Source organism: Rhinatrema bivittatum, chromosome 2 (assembly GCF_901001135.1).
Source record: "Rhinatrema bivittatum chromosome 2, aRhiBiv1.1, whole genome shotgun sequence".
NCBI classification, from domain to species: domain Eukaryota; kingdom Metazoa; phylum Chordata; class Amphibia; order Gymnophiona; family Rhinatrematidae; genus Rhinatrema; species Rhinatrema bivittatum.
Window position 1 is genome coordinate 44,478,708 of NC_042616.1, and position 19,885 is coordinate 44,498,592.

Here is a 19,885-nt window from a genome sequence, read left to right on the forward strand (position 1 = left end):
AGACGTGGCCTCTGCTGCAGGCAGCAAGTATTTATTATTTATTAATTTACTTATTTATTTATTTATTTATTTAGAGAATATCAATCACCATTCCTAAGGTCATGGGGATTTACAGTTCAACAAAAGCATAAAACAACATACGACCATATAATTAAAACTGCAATCTCTCTCTTTAGTAAGAGATTCCACTATTGTGAATAAGGACCTAGGATTAAATATGTGACCATGAATTTTATCAGTATTTTCTTTACTGACTTGACCAAATTCTGGTACAGACACAGCCTACTTCTATAAATTTCCAAATTATCTGCTGATGTATTTTTTTTCCATTTACGTTCAAATTTTCTTAACAATCGCTTTTCATTCTTTAAATCTTTGATGTACCAAGACGCATTAACTTTAGACTTCCTATAAATAAGAACTGGTTGAGTCAGTGCTAACTCGGCTGCTGTATTCAATAAAACCTCATTCCATTCATCAATGGTCTCATGAATGTTTCTAAATTGAATTTGCCTAAGATGATCAGGCAAAATCTCTGTCAAAAACATCACTATCAATATGTTTATATTTATAAATTGTAGTTGGTTCAGTAACTGATGGGGGAGACAGAAATGGTTTGCCAAGTGAAGGATAACAACTTATGGTTAGACCATGGAACATCAAAACTATGATAATTTAAATTTTTTAAATTAAAAAAGGAATTATTCAAGAAAATCAATAGCCCAATGTATGCCCTGCTTTATGTGTGGCTCCCTGCACTATCCATTCCCACCCCATTGCATTCATAGCAGCTAGAAATGTCTCACATATTCTTGACCATGGGGTAATATTTACATGGATATTAAAATCTCCGATAACTATTGTGGAGGTAATATCTAAGTCTAGACCTGAAAATAACTCAATAATGGGAGACATATTATGTGACACCAATCCAACAGATATGAAGTGATTTTTTTTTTTACCAGTAAAATCTCAAAGGGAGAAGCAATAGATGTTGGAAGCGATTGAAATTTAAGTTCTTTACAATATACAGTTTCAGCATTAACCCATCCCCTCTCCTACCCATTCTTGGAATAGAGAAACATAAGTAATCCAAACCCACTAACTGATTCACCTGTAACCCAGTGGTTAAAATAAAGAACGGGGGAGGGTAACATTTTTCTTTTTTGTTAAATATAATAGCCGAGAAAATGCTTTAAAGCTAACATTTGCGGTAAAGTTGGCTGTCACAGTGCGAGTTTCAGGGTTCCCATCCCTAGCGCTCAGTAAAAGTTGTCAACTGATTAGGGCTGTCAGAGCCATACTGGAACCTAGGAGCTGCTGGAAACTGTTAGTGTTCCGTATCCGTGGTAACCCAAGTGCTTCAGGCTAAGCCCACAGGACAGTTGTAACGGTTCAGAATCTTCAGAGTGGCAGTTGAGAGAGACAGAGCAGAAGGGTTTGAATGACCCAGCTCCTACCAGAGCCTGCTCAGCAACTTTAAAAAGTAGTAGAAAGCACAGAAAGGAAGGCACACACCAGAGATTGTAAGAGCATTATGTGCGTGTGTGTGTATGTGTGTGTAGTGTATACAGAGAGTTTTAGTGGTGGAGTCAGTATATTCCAGGTAAGAGTCAGGATAAAGACAGTTAATCCTGTAAGAACATAACATAAGAACATGCCATACTAGGTCAGACCAAGGGTCCATCAAGCCCAGCATCCTGTTTCCAACATTGTTGATAGACAATTTATGTGCTATCTGAACCTGATAAGTGTGATTGTGAACTGAATTTCTGTTCACACATTTATTTTATTTATTATTTTTATATACCGACATTCAATCTCAATCGAGATATCACACCGGTTTACATTCAGGTACTGTAGGTATTTTTCTATCCCCAGAGGGCCCGAGGTCACAAGGAGCACCAGCAGGACTCCTTGTGACACCAGCAGCACATCCAGTTATACCACTGGGTATACCCTTGCTATAATCTCTGTTACTCTGGCATCGATGGGGAACAGGAGAAATTAAAGTCCATGAGAGAAGTTTATCTCCTGAGAGAACCTCTGCTATATGATAACTGGATTCTTGGTGTAAGGAGACACAGACAGCCTCAGTAATCTGGCACAAGATGTCTGGCAAGCTAATATTGGGTTTAAGGATCAATTTGCCTAAAACTGCAGGTCAAGTGGCTGGTAAGATAAATTGAGTACCAGTATTTTAAAACTGCATCTCCTAACCCTAATACCTAATCAAAACTGGAACAGATTAATGGTAAGAATTTAACACTCAGAACTGTGAGTGTGTTAATAAAAAAACAGATATAAGTGCAGTGTTGTGATATCATATCTGTACTACAGAGCAGAGTATAAAGCTATAGTTTAATCCTAAGAGGGTTATAGAAACTGACTCAGGCTTTTATTACCTAAATTCCCAGCCTGGAAAATATTAAACTGAAATCATCATATGAGAGTGTAGAGTATGAGAGTGTATGTTCGTCACTAAGCACACTGAAGACACTGTTGCAATCATTCCTCTGTGCATAGATAGAAGAGAGGGAAAGTCAATTATTTTTTTATTTCACTCACTTAGCTAGCTATGTTCAATAAGGCTGTTATTTAAAGCTTAGTTAGGCAAAAAGTCAAGCAAGGAGACTATGCTTCCCATTTGGACCCCACTGACAAGGCCCCTCCACTGGCTCAAGCTACAGTCCCCAGAGGACTTATAATCTAAGTTTGTACCTGAAGCAATGGAGGGTAAAGTGACTTACACAAGGTCCCAAGGAGCAACAGTAGGACTTGAAATCTAGTCTGCTGGTTTATAAACCCACTGCTCTAACCACTAGGTTACTCCTCCATTCCTCTACTCTGTTAAACAAACTTTGACAGATTACAGTAGTTTGTTTTAAAGAGGTCAACTTATCTGATAAATACTCTTTTAAATTAAAGAACCAGTTTTTTTCATAGGTAATGTTGCAGATGTCTGTAGGAATATAAAAAAAGAAAAGTATTAATTGTTGATATTGACAGTGTGGATGTTATTGCATATTTATTTTTGCAAACTTGTTAGAGTGTAAGAAATAAATGTTAATTCTTAAAATGTGTTTCTATATTTATTTATTTATTATTTATTTATTTAACATTTTTCTATACCGACCTTCATGGTAATGACCATATCAGATCAGTTTACATAAAACAGGGAGGAACTTTAACAATGAATAATAAATAATCAATATTCATTTAACTGAAGGAGCAAAGTTACAATCAACAAGGAGGCTAAAACTTGGAAGCATAGGTAGCTGGAAAAAAGAGTAGAAGGAGACAGATAGCTGAGAACATAATAACAATACATATTAACACTATAGAAGCATACAACAAATAGATGAGAACTTAATAACAATACAGATTAGAATTTTATATATTTTGGCTGCTTAGGGGTTTCTAGTTCCAGAGATCGTGAATTGTGGCTAAGGGCCGTTAGTGTGCTTCAGAGGGTTGCGGGAAGGCTTGGCGGAAAAGCCATGTCTTAAGTTTTTTTCTGAAAGTAAGATGGCATGGTTCCAATCTAAGATCTGTGGGGATGTTGTTCCAGATAGTAGGGCCTGCTATCGAGAATGCCCGGTCTTTCGTGATAGTGAGCCGTGCGGCTTTGGTTGGGGGGGCTTGCAGGCCATCTGAATTATTGCTGTCCATATAACTGCAGTCCATCTGAATTATTGCTGTCAAAAGACTCTGTCTTCCCTCTCTACCCGTAGGAGACTACCTGGGTGGGTTTGGGCCCTTATTTCTTGTTGAGAAAAACCAGCTGGAAGAGAGAGCGATACTATTTTTTTTCTCTCTCAGTCAGTACTTTGATAACATTTGATAATGACGCTCTTATTATTATCTGAAACTCTATTAAGTGACATTTTTCACTCAGCCACCGAAGTGGGAAAGTCACTACTACAAAGTATCTGATTAGTGAGACACCAGCATAGAATCTGTGTCCTGTAACCAGGTTTCAGTTATACAGAGACATGTAGGGGTTTGATCCTTAAGTAAACCTGCAATGATCGGAATCTTTTTGGTAATTGATTAAGCATTTATGAATAATATAGAGAAGAACATGCAAGAAGTAATGGCCATTTTATGTGAAAAAGTAATCATCTTAAGATACCTCTGCTGAGGTCATTCTTGTAGGCGGTAGGCCCCAGCTAGCATATTAAGGTGGTGTCAGATATCAATCAACGACTGGCTGGAGGATCAGTGTGGGAAAGGTGGATGGATCAAGGGATGGATCAAGAGTTAGACTTGGTAGGCAACAGACCACGGAACTAGTGACTGACTTAAAACTTGCTGGGATATGGGAGGTGCAAAATTGATATTTTCTTTATCTTCTTGCTAGACCAGTACTTTACCAATGGTATTTCCCACTCTTCAGTTGATGGAGACAGTGGACACACCTTTTTCATGTGACATCATCCCTGGCTATAAGGGAGGTGTGGCCTTAGGTAGTTGTCAGTAATCTCTATCTCCAGCAGTTGGACATTCAAGAACTGGTTTATCAGAGTTAAAGGTGGGGCCTCAGCCTTGTGGAGCCAGCCTGCTCTTGGAGAAACAGACACATGGGCTGATTTCTCTGGTAGAGCCTATCTCCGAGGCAGTTTGTTCTGATCGAGTAAACTCTTACTCGATTGTTCCCTTCTTGCCTAGGCTGAAAGGACACTTGAGGCCCCCCTTCCCCTTTTTTTTCTGGTTCCTTTGCACTAGTCCCTGACTAAAGCTTTGCAAAAATAGCGGGGGAGAGAGCAACAGACCATCATGGCATATCAGCAGTCTGGAGCTTGCCTTTCCGGGGCCATGGGTAAGTACTAAGGGAGAAAAGCTAAGAGGAATCGCTGGGCTTACAGCAGGCTGCACCCATCTTCAGGTTAAGGTTCCATGCATCTTCAGCAGCCAAGAATATAGGTCTCAGATGTGCAGTATGCAAGTCCTGCCACGTATTGAGTGTCGCAGGCTCCTTCTGCCCAATCTACGACAGGGCAGAGCCTGTATTACTGGAGGCCACAGAGGTAAGAGCTTCTCCCCTAGGAAAGCACAACCACCAGGTGGCAGTGGGGGTGATGTTGCAGAAAACAAAGTACAGGAGCCGTGGGTGTTGACCACATCAGCCCCACCCTCACACAACTCGGCGGAGGACAGGGGATTGGTGTCTCTACCCTCCCCATTGGTACCATTGCAGGAATCCCCCAGAGAGTAATCATGGCCCCCACAAGGGAGTTCTTCCATAGAATTTATTTTATTAATGCACCATGCATTGTGTGCAATGCAGAAACCTGCCGGGGGAGCTTCCTCTGCTGCTCCTGATCTTGCAGACCAACTAGGGTTACTCCAAAGTGACTAAGAAATGCTCTGGTGGCTTCAGGCCATGCAGCCCTGCCAGACACGCCTGAATCCCTTGGGGGATCATGGTCAGACAGGGATACTGACCATTTTAGTTCTCCGGACTCTCTAAAGGAGAGGGAATGTTCCTTTCAGGAAGATGATTCCTCCGTAGTAATGCTCTTCCGCAACCAAGAACTTTCTGCATTAATCTCTGAGGTGGTTACTGTGCTTAAGATGGCAGACACCAAAATGGAGCAGCCCATGGATGCTCCGTATTTGCTTCAGCTTGGTGTCCATGTCTTGCATGCCCTGATGTTTCATGATGTTCCCTGGTGTTTGTTCCTGACCCTGATGTTTTAACTTGCTTTAGACTGCTGGTGTGCAGTAACCTGCTTTAGACTGCCGGTGTACAATACATTACCCTGGACTGCTTTGTGCAGCATATTTCCTTTCCGGCGCTGGTTCCGCTCCCGCGAATGTGGGACAGGGTGGTCCATGACCAGACCAGTGGTACTGACCAGTGGTACTGGCTGTGTAGGGCGCCCTGAGGGATAGTGCCGTCTGAACCTCCCTGCTTGTTTCAGAGTCTACATCTACAGATCCTTGCCTGCAGATCCAGGTTGACTTTATTGAATTAACCCAATGCCAAACTTACAAGTATGAAGGAAGCAATGTTTTGCAGCTTCTCAGCCTCGTCAGAACTGATTTGCCTCCAGGCGCAGGTCACCTATTCAATTTCCAGATGGACTGTGATCTTTTCATCGTATTTTGAGATGTATGGGAACAGGGATCAGGAAGAGAAGAAAAGGGCCCGTCCCTGCAACCAGGAACTTAATAATAGAGACCCGACATCCGAAAGAAGCTTCAGAAGGCCGAAGGCTTTGAGGGCATGAGCCTCAGCCAGTTAAAAGCTATAGCAGACCAGGTATGTGGAAATAGAGAAGTGGAAGAGAAAAGAGAGAAGCAAGTAGAGACATGAAGGAGAAAGTGACTGTTAGCCGCCGCTCTCGAGGACACGCGGACGGGAAGGAGCCAAGACAATGGCAGACCGCGAAGAGGAGGGGGAACAAGACCCCCTTTGGGAAAGAATCAGTGTGCGTACTGCAAAAATGAAGGCCATTGGAAGAGAGACTGTGAAGAATGGCAAAAGAAATACGGGAGCCCTGCAGTGAATACTAACGACAAAAATGGACCTGCACCGACACAAAGGGGCCGAGGAGGAAGGAGATCGGACAACCCCCACTGGCAGATGGCGGGGGAGGCGACAAGGAGCATACAGCCTGAAGAGACCGGGAGGGAAGAATCCCCACTGACCCTCTGGTGGAGATCCACGAGGTAACACAACAAAAATCAGGGGCCTGTTGGACTCAGAGGCCAACGATCTGTCATGACTGCACCAATCGGCCCCCCCGACGAAAGAGACTGTTTCTATAGTGGGTGCCTCAGGTCAGGTACTCACTGCCCCTCTGCAGAAAGAATGAAGTATACAAGTAGGCGGGACCATGGTATCCCTTATCGGATGGAACCTGCTGTGTAAGCCTCAGACCACATTGAGATTTCAACCAACAGGGGAAGTTAAAGCCTCCTTCGGGGACCATCCAGTGATACTCATCTGTCCCCTCCAAGAAGAATGGAGACTACATCTTCCCATAGTCGAACGAACCATCGAACATCGATATGAAAACAACACCCCCCTCAACAAAAACGAAGACAACTGATGGATAGTGTACCCCAAGTATGGTTCGAACAGAACCCGGGAGGAATAGCTATCGACGCTACCCCCATATGGATAGAGATGAAACAGAATGCACAGGTGATTAATCAACCTCAATACCCCATTCCATATATGGCCAGGCAAGGAATCCAGATACATCTGCAGAGACTGTACGACTTGGGCATTCTCCGACGAATCCGATCTGCTTGGAACACCCCTTTGTTGCCCGTAAAGAAACCTGGATCTGATGATTATCGACCAGTACAAGACCTACGGAAAGTGAATAGTCAAGTAGAAGATCTAGTAGCCCTCGTGCCAAATTCATATTCAATCTTGGCTCAAGTCTCTCCTGCATCAAAGTGGTACAGTGTCATTGACCTCAAAGAAGCCTTCTTCTCCGTCCCGGTGGCGGAGGAATGTCAAAAGATTTTTGCTTTCACATGGGAAGAAGCAGATACTGGAGTAAAGCAGCAGTACACATGGACTCGGTTGCCTCAAGGGTTTAGGCACTCACCTACGCTGTTCGGTGAGCAACTGGCAAAAGACTTGAAGATGTACCAAGTCATGTATGGGCCAGTAATACAATACGTGGATGATCTTCTGGTGTTTCGAGAGACGTACCTCGAATGTGAAGTATCCACTCTTCAGCTGCTAAAGACGTTGTACTCAAAAGGGTATCGTGCAAGTAAAAAGAAAGCGCAAATCTGTGAATTGGAAGTAGAGTATTTAGGCTTCCAAATACGTGGAGGAACCCGTTGTCTGGGAATTTCTCGCACCAGTTCAATACGAGGTCAACCTGTACCCACTTGTAAGAAGGAACTCCGAGCGTTCCTTGGAGCTGCAGGATACTGTAGACTGTGGATTGCTAACTATGCAGTTATGGCCCAACCCCTGTACGACAAGTTGCGGGGTAAGGAATCAGAGTCTCAAACTTTTCAATGGGAAGGACACGAGCTAGCAAGCTTACGTCAATTAAAAGAAGCCTTAATTGAACCACCTGCTTTAGGATTGCCAGATGTAATGAAACCATTCCATCTATTCGTCGATGAAAAGAAAGGAATGGCCATTGGGGTATTGACTCAAACTCTAGGCTCATGGGAGCGACCTGTTGCATATCTCTCAAAAGGAATGGACAATGTTGCAAAAGGATGGCCTGGTTGCCTTCAAAGCATTGCGGCTGCATGCTTACTAATTCTAGAAGCAGTCAAATTAACTTTTGGTCAAACTCTGAACGTAACAACTCCCCACACCATTCAAGGACTGCTAGAGACCCATGGACCAAAATGAATGACTAATTCACGTCTCGTCAAGTATTAAGCCTTACTGTGTGAAACACCTGAAATTCAAATACAAGACAGCAAAAACTTGAACCCGGCCACTCTTATGCCGGCACCTGAACCAGTTGCCCATGATTGTGAAGAAGTCATGACTACAATACATTCCAGTAGACCAGACCTGAGGGATCAACCCTGGCAAGGAGCTTGGACTTTATTCACTGATGGGAGCAGCCAAATCATTCATGAGATACGTTCTGCTGGATATGCTGTTGTATCCGAAGATGAAATCGTTGAGGCTCAACCTCTTCCCCCAGGAACGTCTGCACAAAAAGCTGAACTAATTGCCCTTACTCGAGCTCTGCAGTTGGCAGAAGGACAAACTGTAAATATCTATACAGACTCTAAATATGCCTTCCTTACAATTCAAGTGCATGGAGCATTATAGAGGGAAAACAATTGAACAATGCATCAGAAGTACGTGAATTACTAGACGCAGTTTGGCTACCTCGCAAGGTGGCTGTAATGCATTGCAAAGCACACACCAGGAAATCAAACCCTATTGTCAAGGAAATCAGAGAGCAGATGAAGCAGCAAAAAGGGGCAACTCGGGAACCCTTCCAAGCAGTATTAATTGCATCGAATCATCAGGCTTCAGGCAGTCCTGGAGCTCATCACCAACGACTGCTTTCGCTCTTAAACTCTGGGCAAAACAAAATACCAAAATTATGACTGCAGTGTACCAGAATAGATTGGTTTTAGATTATCCTCTGGCCCAGGAAGGAGGGTTTGTGGAACATTTAACCTCTCCAATTGTTGTTTACAGGTAGATGACCAAAACAAGGTTATCCAAGACATCACTGATCGCATGGTCAAGATGGCACACGTCCCTGTCCAGCAGTGGAATAGTGCTTGGGACTGGACCAATGGATTCCGTGGTTGGTTTTCCATGATCGGTGGATTTAAGAGCTTGTTTGTTATCCCAGCCAGTTTAATTCTGTTTTGTCTTTTAGGACCCTGAATTATTCCTTTCTTGCTCAAACCGCCTTCGTCAGGTGATGAAGGACATTGCTGAACGCAAAACAGCCACGCAGCTTCTGTCACTGTACATGTATTCCTCTGAGCCTATAGAACCTGTTTAACCATCCTCATGTTTTATCCTGGGCCATCTTCCCATACATGACAAGTTCGGGCTACAAAGGGGGGTGGAGCCAATAGGGCCCATCCGTCTCAAACCCGTGAAGAAACCATCGGACTGTTTGGGAAATTAGGGCCCCCTGAGAACTCAAATTGCTAATTTTTCTTGTTTCTGTTTCTTTCAGCTCCACAGTTGCGTTGTGATGGTGTGATACTTTTCATAAAGAATGATAAGTATCAAAGGGGGGAATGAAGGGGTCTGAACGCTTCAACCTGACAAAGGACTTCATGTACCAGAATTCCCTGCTTCATGACGGGTTTACTTACAGTCTGCAATACAGCTGTAATTAGGACATTGAGAAACTCTCTGTCAGCACATTGCACATTTTCATTTTTTTGGCTTCGCTGTTCTTATTCTCTGATAAGCTTTCACTGCTGTAACCTAGATTAGAACAATGGATGTATTATGTGATGGGCTGTATTACTGCAGACTCGCGAATTCCTTTCCAGAACTGCAAGTCCCAGCAGCCTCTCCTGCAGAACATGGGAGAAGTTTCACGAAAGTTCCAGGGTGTCTAGGGAGGGGGTCAGTAGCCCCTTCAGCCGGAATATGCTTGCTCAGCAATGCTTAGAACGCATGTGTAAAAGATAAGAACTGTAAAGTGCATAAGAGTCTGCTCCTGGAGGGGAGGGGCATGCAGTTGTACTGAGCCTTTGTCTTAGCTGCATCTTGCTGGCAATAAAAGTCTATCTTTACGGATCAGTTGTCTGGACCTCCTTACTGACTAAAAAGAGACGGTTACAATAATCTCCACTGCCCTGTGCACACTGAACTCTCCCCTTTCATTATGACAGGTCCCAGTGAACTCCAAGCAGCAGCAAAATTCATAAAGAAATTTAGCATGGAGCCTCTGAGCCAATGCAAGCTTACAAGCTCTGCAGTGGTCCCAGTCTCTCCTTATGCAGAGCTTCCCGTTACCAAAGAAACTCATGTAAGGGTAGGACTACTGCAGAGTCTGTGAGTGCACGCTGGCTCGTATGCCCCAAGTTGATGTCTACTGCTTATGCTGCTGGTACCTGAAGAGCGCTGCCATTTGAGGCACATGTCACCCTAGCTGAAGGTTTTGTGATCCCCATTTGGAGGCCTAACCCACAGTTTGAGAAGCTCTGTCCTCAAACTGCGGGGAGTGGGGAGAGAGAACTAGGGGATGGGAATGCTGAAAATGCTGGGCATTTCAGCCTTGGGCAGAGAGAGCAAGGGGGAGGGCAAGCCTGGGGGAGCAGAGAGAGCTGGGGAGGAGGGTGCACAAACTGAAAAAAACTGAGTCTAGCAGGAGGTGGGGTAAAATAAGGGGATTTAGCCAGGGGACAGAGGGGGAGAGAGAGGAATCAAAGGGGAAGAAAGTTGAGGAGGTCAAGCTGGGGGTTGGACCTGAGAGAAGAGGGAGAGAGATCAAGCTGGGGGAGGTTAAAAAAAATAGTGGGGAGAGAGCAGGGAAAGGTTGAACCTGAGGGAGAGAGAAGCTGTGGGTCGAGCCTGGGGGAAAGAGAGAGATCTGGGGGGAGAGGGACCAGACCTTATGATGGGAAAATTCTGCTCAAAAAAATAAAAAATACTGCATCTTTGAGCAATAAATTGTCTTGCATTATTAATTATTTACTCAGAGACAATAATTATGTTGTCTGCCATTTAACTCTTCTATTATCTTGTAAACCGTTGTGATGGCTCCACCGAATGATGTTATACAAAATCAGTAAACAAATAAAATAAAAATTACATTATTGAAACAAAGTTTACAGAATTTTGCTGAATTGTAAAATACTGTATGCAGAATTCCCCCAGTACTATAAGTTGCACATTTGCAGCCGCTGAGCCTCAGTCAGCTACAGGGAAGAAGAGACATCTCTACCTTTAGGCTCTGCAGTTCTGATTCTCAGCTTTTCTCTGCCCCTCCCCTGCTCCTGTGACATCATCAATATGCGCCCTCCTACCCGGCAGCAATGGGAAGGACTCAAGAGAGACCGAGCCCCAGAGCTGTGAGACAGCAGTGAAAGAAACAAACCCTCGGCTTTTCCCCAGCCAGAAAAAGAGCCCTCAATTCATTTCTGATCTTGAAAGCAGCACAAGCAGAGAGGAAAATGCCTGCAGGAGCTTCTGCTCAGGTAGGAGATTGCTCTTAACTTCCTGCCCTCTGTGCAAACACTGCTGCAGCTTTCTAACCTGCGACACTGCAGAGTCATTCCTGACTAATAAGACCCAAACCAGAACTGGGGTTGGTTAGTTAGGGCTGGATGCAATAAGGTGTGTTTTACCTACAGTTGTATGCACAGTTTTGCACACAAAAAAATGTGCATGTAAAATAGGGTTGTCAACTTTTCCACAGACCAGGACTGACAATTTAGGACCAGGGAGGGCCAAGGTGTTTCAATCTCCTTATTTGCATATATTTTAGATCCTGCCACTTGGAAACTGTTTGGTTTTAGGCCTACATAGTAATGCATGTTGGGTATGGATTTGGCCGTTAGAAAGCAATGAGTATATTGAATTACAATTACAGAATAGTAAACCTTCCATATCAAAATAGCACTAAAAGCCAGCACTCAAACAATAACACACTACCTATGAAAAAAGGCAACACTGCAAATATTACACCAGGACCTAAAACACAAATATACCTGCTATTAGAAAACAAACAAGCCAGGCTGCTATTGAACCCTACTCAGAAACTACACACTGGAAGACTATCTCACTTCAGCCACACATACAGGGGTAGATTTTATAAATGTGCGCACATGCGTACTTTTGTTCGCAGGATTTCAATAGATACGCGCGTATCCATTAAAATCCAGGGTCGGCGCGCACAAGGCAGCCCAAAATTGGCAGCCTGCGCGCGTCCCCTCTGAGGCCGCTCCGAAATCGGAGCGGCCTCAGAGGGAACTTTCCTTCAGCCTCCCCCTACCTAACCCTATCTAAACCCCCCCCCCTACCTTTGCTGTACAAGTTACGCCTGCTCGAAGCAGGCGTAACTTGCGCGCATTGGGCCGGCTACCGGCGCTTCAGGGTCCGTCTGGGGGCTGGTCCGGAGGCCGCTGCCACGCCCCCGGAATGCCCCCGATGATGCGCCGGCCGTGACATGCCCCCCCGACACGCCCCCCGGAATGCCCCCCCAGGAAAGCCCCGGGACTTACGCGCGCTGCCTAGCCTACTCAACATAGGCCCCACAGAGTGCAGACAGACCCTCAACAAATACAGAAACATGCAGACAAAAACTGAATTGGAAACTGCAACAAGCCAGACTCTTTATGCAGTGTAATGATGGAAAAACAGAAACATCACCATGCCTCATAAACTTCAAACAAAAAAATTATATATAAAACAACCATAATAGTAAAAAGAATACATATTTCAAAGCAGCTGAAGAATAGAACATTAAAAATTAGGGAAAAAAATTCATTTTCAGCTTAGTGCGCACTCCTGTTAGTGCGCACTAACCCGAAAATTGGGGCCCCCCCCAAATAAAAACCCGAACCGCGGGAAAAACAAAATTCCCACGGGGCCCCCCCCCCCCCCCCCGAAAAGAAGCCTGACACGATATAGCAACCCGAAGCACATCTCTATTAAAAATTCATATAAAATGTGTTCATAAATTTCCCAAACACCAATAAAATATTTCAAAACAGTAGAGTCATCAAATAACACCCAATAATTAGAATTAAGGATTAAAAAATCTCCCTTTTTCCATACCTGAGAATTTTTAATTTCCAGTCACCCTTCAGCTGTTGTGGATTATTACGGAATAGGAGGGAGAGAAAGCGAGGGAGCAGCATAAACTTTCTCCTCAGTTATACACACACACGTCCATTCTCTCTCAGACTAACGGACACATTCTTTCACATTCTCCCTCTCTCACATATGCTGTCACATGCTCTTTCACTCACACTCCCTCTCCCTCTCACAAACATTCTTACTGACGCACACACACACTGTCACTCACATACATATTCACTGACACACATGCTGTGACTGACACATGCTCTCTCACATATGCTTTCACTGGCACACACATGCTCATATATGTAGTCAATGACAAACAGATGCTTGCATTCATATGCTTTGACACACACACACACGCTGTCATTCACGTATACTCTGACACACATACATGCTCTCACTGACACATATGCTGTCTCACACACACAGTCACACACATACATACCCGAGTTCACATACGCTGTCACTGACCCACACATAAATGTTGGTGCTGGTAATTTGGGAATCTCCCTTTTACCTCACAGATCTCCAGCAACGCATGCTTCTTGAAAAAGTATCTCAGCAGTGCATCTGCATTGCGCAGACAGGCCGTGATGTGAGGCAAATCAGCAAAGGTGAATTATTTCGAAGGGCAGGAAGAGGGAACTCTGGATTACCTAACAATGCCGGCCCTAGTTGCAGTGAACAGAGACCTGGGGCTGATCATCAGCATATCCAAAAGCTATAGGGTCATGGGAAGGAGGCGAGTCTGTGTGCTGAAAAGACCACTTCCCAGATTCTGCAATTGTGTATATTTTGTTTACTGGCGCTAAACATTTTGAACACTGAAGAAACCCAATCCTCAGCTTGCCGAATCTGTGGGTTTCATTTTATTTTTTTTCAACTTCAGAGGGTGTCTCTGGGGGGAGGAGCCGGCCAGCCTGGGAGAACACAGGGCTTATTTTCCATCAGCCAGCCTCACCGGGTTTGTAGCGACTTGGGCTTGGGGAGCAGGGATGGGAGACTGTAGTCCCGGGCTCGTCTTGCGCTGGTTGCTGGGGGCTGCTGTTTGGCACCGGAGCCTATTACTGTTTCTACCTCGCTCTCCACATTTCAGTCTCTCTGTGTCAGGCTGGATTCTGCTGACAGCGGGCAGGCCCCTCTTTCTCTGTCTTCAGGCACACCACCTTGGCTGAGTAGCCCAGGCCTTACTGACCAGGTTTTACAGTGTCCTGGTAGCCCTTGTAACTGGACATAGTAGAATTAGCTGCAAAACAAGGCTGTCCGGGTGAAAACCAGGCAGTTGGCCACCCTAAATTGTAAAACTGTGTGTATTGCTTTGCACCCTCTCATGGAAGTTACTCCGCAGTGCAGAAAGGGGTGTTGGCTTAACTCAGGTTTTCTTAGTACTGTAAATTTTACTTTTGGTTAGAGATGGAGTAAAGTTTCTGGTGCTTGTGTTAGTCTATGGACAGAAGCAGGAGTTCTGGTGCTAGGACCCTTAGTCGGGCTTTATGCACAGAAAGTATGCTTTGTGCACATAAATATGATTTATGTACACAAAAAACATGTTTGCCCTCCTCTTCTCTGCTTTTCCTCCAGCCACTCCTCCTTCCATCCTCTTATGACTCTGAATACCCCAAAGAACTCCACCACATGTCACTGGGACAATTCCTAGCTACTTTTCCAGCTTTAAAAGACTGATTTTGGCAGGGGAGGTATTGTTGGGGGGGGGGGGGCAGGAGGAAGAGGTGACTCATCAGCAGTAAGATGCTTTACACTGAAAACAGATTTGAAAAAACCCTGTGGTTGTTAACTTATTTGTTGTAATAATAGAAAACCTGAGAATATCCTTAAGTATTAAATACAATGTTTTGTAATGAATGTTTTCACAGAAGTTTTTAATAGCTCAGTTAAATATTTTTGGACTATTTTGACTTTTCTAAGACAACATGTATATACCTCTCATGAGCACCAGCTGTTTTTAAAAGTCTTTCTGGGAGATCATGCTTTGGTTGCTGTTTAGTGTTTTCTGGTGCTGCTAGTGTGGAGCGTGTGAGAGCAGAATAGTGACTGTTCTCTCCCTGTGACTTAAAAGCACATGGAAAACTCTCCCCCTGCCCTGCTGAGTCCCAGCACTGAGAGGTCTCCTGATGGAGGTGCTGAGTGTGGAAGGCTTTGTGTTTCAGGTCCCAATAACCTTCGAGGACATCGCCGTCTATTTCTCCCAGGAGGAGTGGCAGGATTTAGAAGAATGGCAAAAGGAGCTTTACAAGGATGTGATGAAGGAGAACTATCAGACCCTTGTCTCTCTGGGTAAGGGAGAATTTTACATTGTATCCGTGGGCCTAGACAATTGGAAAAAAAGACAAGTCTTAAGTGTCAGAAGTTCCTGGTCTGAGCTGGAAAGAAAATGGGAAAATGAGCAAGTGCTGGCCTTTACCAATGTACTTCTTGTCAGCTGTAAATATATAACAGATGCAACATGACTAGTGAGAAAAAAAGTAAATAATACATGGCTACGTCAAAGGATTACATAGTAAACATAAGTGCCAGGTTGGTTAGAATGGATGTCACACGGGGCTGTATCAGTGGAGTTATAGTGAGGGTAGAATGGATGTCACACGGGGCTGTGTTGGGGTTATAGTGAGGGTAGAATGGATGTCACATGGGGCTGTGTCGGGGTTATAGTGAGGGTAGAATGGATGTCGCACAGGGCTGTGTCAGTGGGTTATAGTGATGGTAGAATGGATGTCAGACGGGACTGTGTCAGTGGGTTATAGTGAGGGTAGAATGGATGTCAGACGGGGCTGTGTCAGTGGGTTATAGTGAGGGTAGGATGGATGTCACACGGGGCTGTGTCAGTGGGTTATAGTGAGGGTAGGATGGATGTCAGACGGGGCTGTGTCAGGGTTATAGTGAGGGTAGAATGGATGTCACACGGGGCTGTGTCAGGGGTTATAGTGAGGGGAGAATGGATGTCACACGGGGATGTGTCAGGAGGTTATAGTGAGGTTAGAATGGATGTCACACAGTGCTGTGTCAGGGGGTTATAGTGAGGGTAGAATGGATGTCACATGGTGCTGTGTCAGGGGGTTATAGTGAGGGTAGAATGGATGTCACACGGGGCTGTGTCAGGGGGTTATAGTGAGGGTAGAATGGATGTCACACGGGGCTGTGTCAGGGGGTTATAGTGAGGGTAGAATGGATGTCACACGGGGCTGTGTCAGTGAGTTATAGTGAGGTTAGAAAGGATGTCACATGGGGCTATATCAGGAGGTTATAGCGAGGGTAGAATGAATGTCAAATAGGGCTGGGGTGGTGGGTTACAATGAGGTTAGAATGGATGTCACATGGGGCTGTGTCAGGGGGTTATAGTGAGGGTAGAATGGATGTCACACGGGGCTGTGTCAGGGGGTTATGGTGAGGATAGAATGGATGTCACACGGGGCTGTGTCAGGGGGTTATAGTGAGGGTAGAATGGATGTCACACGGGGCTGTGTCAGTGAGTTATAGTGAGGTTAGAAAGGATGTCACATGGGGCTATATCAGGGGGTTATAGTGAGGGTAGAATGGATGTCACATGGTGCTGTGTCAGGGGGTTATAGTGAGGTTAGAATGGATGTCACATGGGGCTGTGTCAGGGGGTTATAGTGAGGGTAGAATGGATGTCACACGGGGCTGTGTCAGGGGGTTATGGTGAGGATAGAATGGATGTCACACGGGACTGTGTCAGGGAGTTATAGTGAGGGTAGAATGGATGTCACACGGGGCTATCTCAGTGGGTTATAGTGAGGGTAGAATGGATGTCACATGGGGCTGTGTCAGTGGGTTATAGTGAGGGTAGAATGGATGTCACACGGGGCTGTGTCAGAGGGTTATAGTGAGGGTAGAATGGATGTCACACGGGGCTATCTCAGTGGGTTATAGTGAGGGTAGAATGGATGTCACACGGGGCTATCTCAGTGGGTTATAGTGAGGGTAGAATGGATGTCACACGGGGCTGTGTCAGTGGGGGTTATAGTGAGGGTAGAATGGATGTCACACGGGGCTGTGTCAGTGGGTTATAGTGAGGGGAGAATGGATGTCACACGGGGCTGTGTCAGGGGGTTATGGTGAGGGTAGAACGGATGTCACACGGGACTGTGTCAGGGAGTTATAGTGAGGGTAGAATGGATGTCACACGGGGCTGTGTCAGAGGGTTATAGTGAGGGTAGAATGGATGTCACACGGGGCTGTGTCAGGGGGTTATAGTGAGGGTAGAATGGATGTCACACGGGGCTGTGTCAGTGGGGGTTATAGTGAGGGGAGAATGGATGTCACACGGGGCTGTGTCAGTGGGTTATAGTGAGGGTAGAATGGATGTCACACGGGGCTGTGTCAGGGGGTTATAGTGAGGGTAGAATGGATGTCACACGGGGCTGTGTCAGGGGGTTATAGTGAGGGTAGAATGGATGTCACATGGGGCTGTGTCAGTGAGTTATAGTGAGGGTAGAATGGATGTCACACGGGGCTGTGTCAGGAGGTTATAGTGAGGGTAGAATGGATGTCACACGGGGCTGTGTCAGTGAGTTATAGTGAGGGTAGAATGGATGTCACATGGGGCTGTGTCAGGGGGTTATAGTAAGGGTAGAATGGATGTCACACGGGGCTGTGTCAGTGGGTTATAGTGAGGGTAGAATGGATGTCACACGGGGCTGTGTCAGTGAGTTATAGTGAGGGTAGAATGGATGTCACACGGGGCTGTGTCAGTGGGTTATAGTGAGGGTAGAATGGATGTCACACGGGGCTGTGTCAGTGAGTTATAGTGAGGGTAGAATGGATGTCACACAGGGCTGTGTCAGGGGGTTATAGTGAGGGTAGAATGGATGTCACACGGGGGTGTGTCGGGGTTATAGTGAGGGTAGAATGGATGTCACACGGGGCTGTGTCAGGTGGATATAGTGAGGGTAGAATGGATGTCACACGGGGCTGTGTCAGGGGGTTATAGTGAGGGTAGAATGGATGTCACACGGGGCTGTGTCAGGTGGTTATAGTGAGGGTAGAATGGATGTCACACGGGGCTGTGTCAGGGGGTTATGGTGAGGGTAGAACGGATGTCACACGGGACTGTGTCAGGGAGTTATAGTGAGGGTAGAATGGATGTCACACGGGGCTTTGTATCGGGGGGTTATAGTGAGGGTAGAATGGATGTCACACGGGGCTGTGTCAGGGGGTTATAGTGAGTGTGAAATGGATGTCACATCAAAGTGATGTCTGGCCTGTACTATAAGCCATATATAGAAAGACAGAAAAGAGAAAGATTTACTCTCTGGAACTGGGGGAGGAGAGGGGCATAAAACTGGAATCCTGAAAGGTCACAGACTGGTCTGGCTTTCAGGATATTACCATGAATTGGAACTTCAGCTCCAACTGCCGGAGGACAAGCAAGTTTGCTTACCGTAAACGATGTTTCCGTAGATAGCAGGATGAATTAGCCATGCTGTAATGAGACCTGTCCGTCAGGCACAGGAGGCGGAGCTTCCCAAGTGAGGTCAGAGCTTTGCTCTGAGGCTGCGCGTGTGTTCCCGCGCTGGATCAACGACTCTCCTCAGTCTGTGAAATAGCAAGCATGAGCACAAAGTTCGACTGACAGGGAGGAGGGTGGGTCAGCATGGCTAATTCATCCTGCTATCTACGGAAACATCGTTTACGGTAAGCAAACTTGCTTTTTCCCGTCGATAGCAGGCTGAATCAGCCCTGCTGTAATGGGAGTTCAAAGCTAGCATCACGGTAGTAGTTGGTATGTTTTGTCGTGATGCCTAAGTGTGTCAATCGAACTCAGTATTTTCTCTCGACAGTGTCTGTAAAACTGCCTGACCCAGTCCCGTGTCTCTTGTGTACTGGTGATCTAGACAGTAATGAGCCGCAAAGGTGTGAAGGGATGCCCACGTTGCTGACTTGCAAATGTCTAAAAGTGGCACATTTGAGAGATAAGCAACAGAGGTTGCTAATGCTCTTGTTTGATGTGCCTTTGGTCGAGAGGGTAGAGTGATCTGTTGTTTGGTATGACAGAATTGAATGCATTGTGCAATCCAACTGGCTATAGTACGTTTAGCTACTGGTTTCCCTGGCGTATTTGGGTTGAATGATAAGAATAGTTGAGACGGTCTGTTTACAGATTGAGTCTTTAAGGTGTATAGTGCTAGTGCGCGTTTACAATCTAGAGTATGTAGTTGTTTTTCTTTGTCTGAGTTGTGTGGTTCTGGAAAGAAAATTGGAAGTTCAATGGATTGATTGAGATGGAAAGAGGTTACCACTTTTGGTAGAAATGATGGATGTGGTCGTAATAACACTTTTTTCGGCAAGAATTGCAAATATGGTGAATAGTGTACCAAGGCTTGTAGTTCACTCACACGTCTTGCTGATGTGATGGCAACTAAAAACACAACTTTCCATGTAAGGTATTTCATATGAGCTGAGTGTAAAGGCTCAAATGGATACTGCGTGAGCTGGTCCAGAACTATGTTTAGGTCCCACGGTATTGGTGGCTTTGAGATTGGGGGACGCAAATTCATGAGTCCTTTGAGAAATCTAGAAATGATAGGGTGCACGGAAATGGATTGGCCTTTATATAATCGATGTCTTGCCGCAATGGCACTGAGGTGTACTCGCACCGAAGAAGTG

At 45.3% G+C, this 19,885-nt stretch overlaps 2 protein-coding genes across 2 annotated transcripts in view; both read left to right on the forward strand.

The window, feature by feature from the left end:
* LOC115085947 (oocyte zinc finger protein XlCOF6-like) overlaps positions 1-19,885 on the forward strand; it is a 1,095,473-nt gene that overhangs the window by 377,765 nt on the left and 697,823 nt on the right. The window lies entirely within an intron of this gene.
* The window catches only part of LOC115085957 (gastrula zinc finger protein XlCGF58.1-like), a 33,086-nt gene continuing 24,680 nt past the window's right edge, over positions 11,480-19,885 (forward strand). The window contains exons 1-2 of the mRNA XM_029592527.1: positions 11,480-11,631; positions 15,409-15,535. Coding sequence (XP_029448387.1) covers positions 11,608-11,631; positions 15,409-15,535 — 151 coding nt within the window. The 5' untranslated portion in view covers positions 11,480-11,607. The remainder of the gene's footprint in view (positions 11,632-15,408; positions 15,536-19,885) is intronic.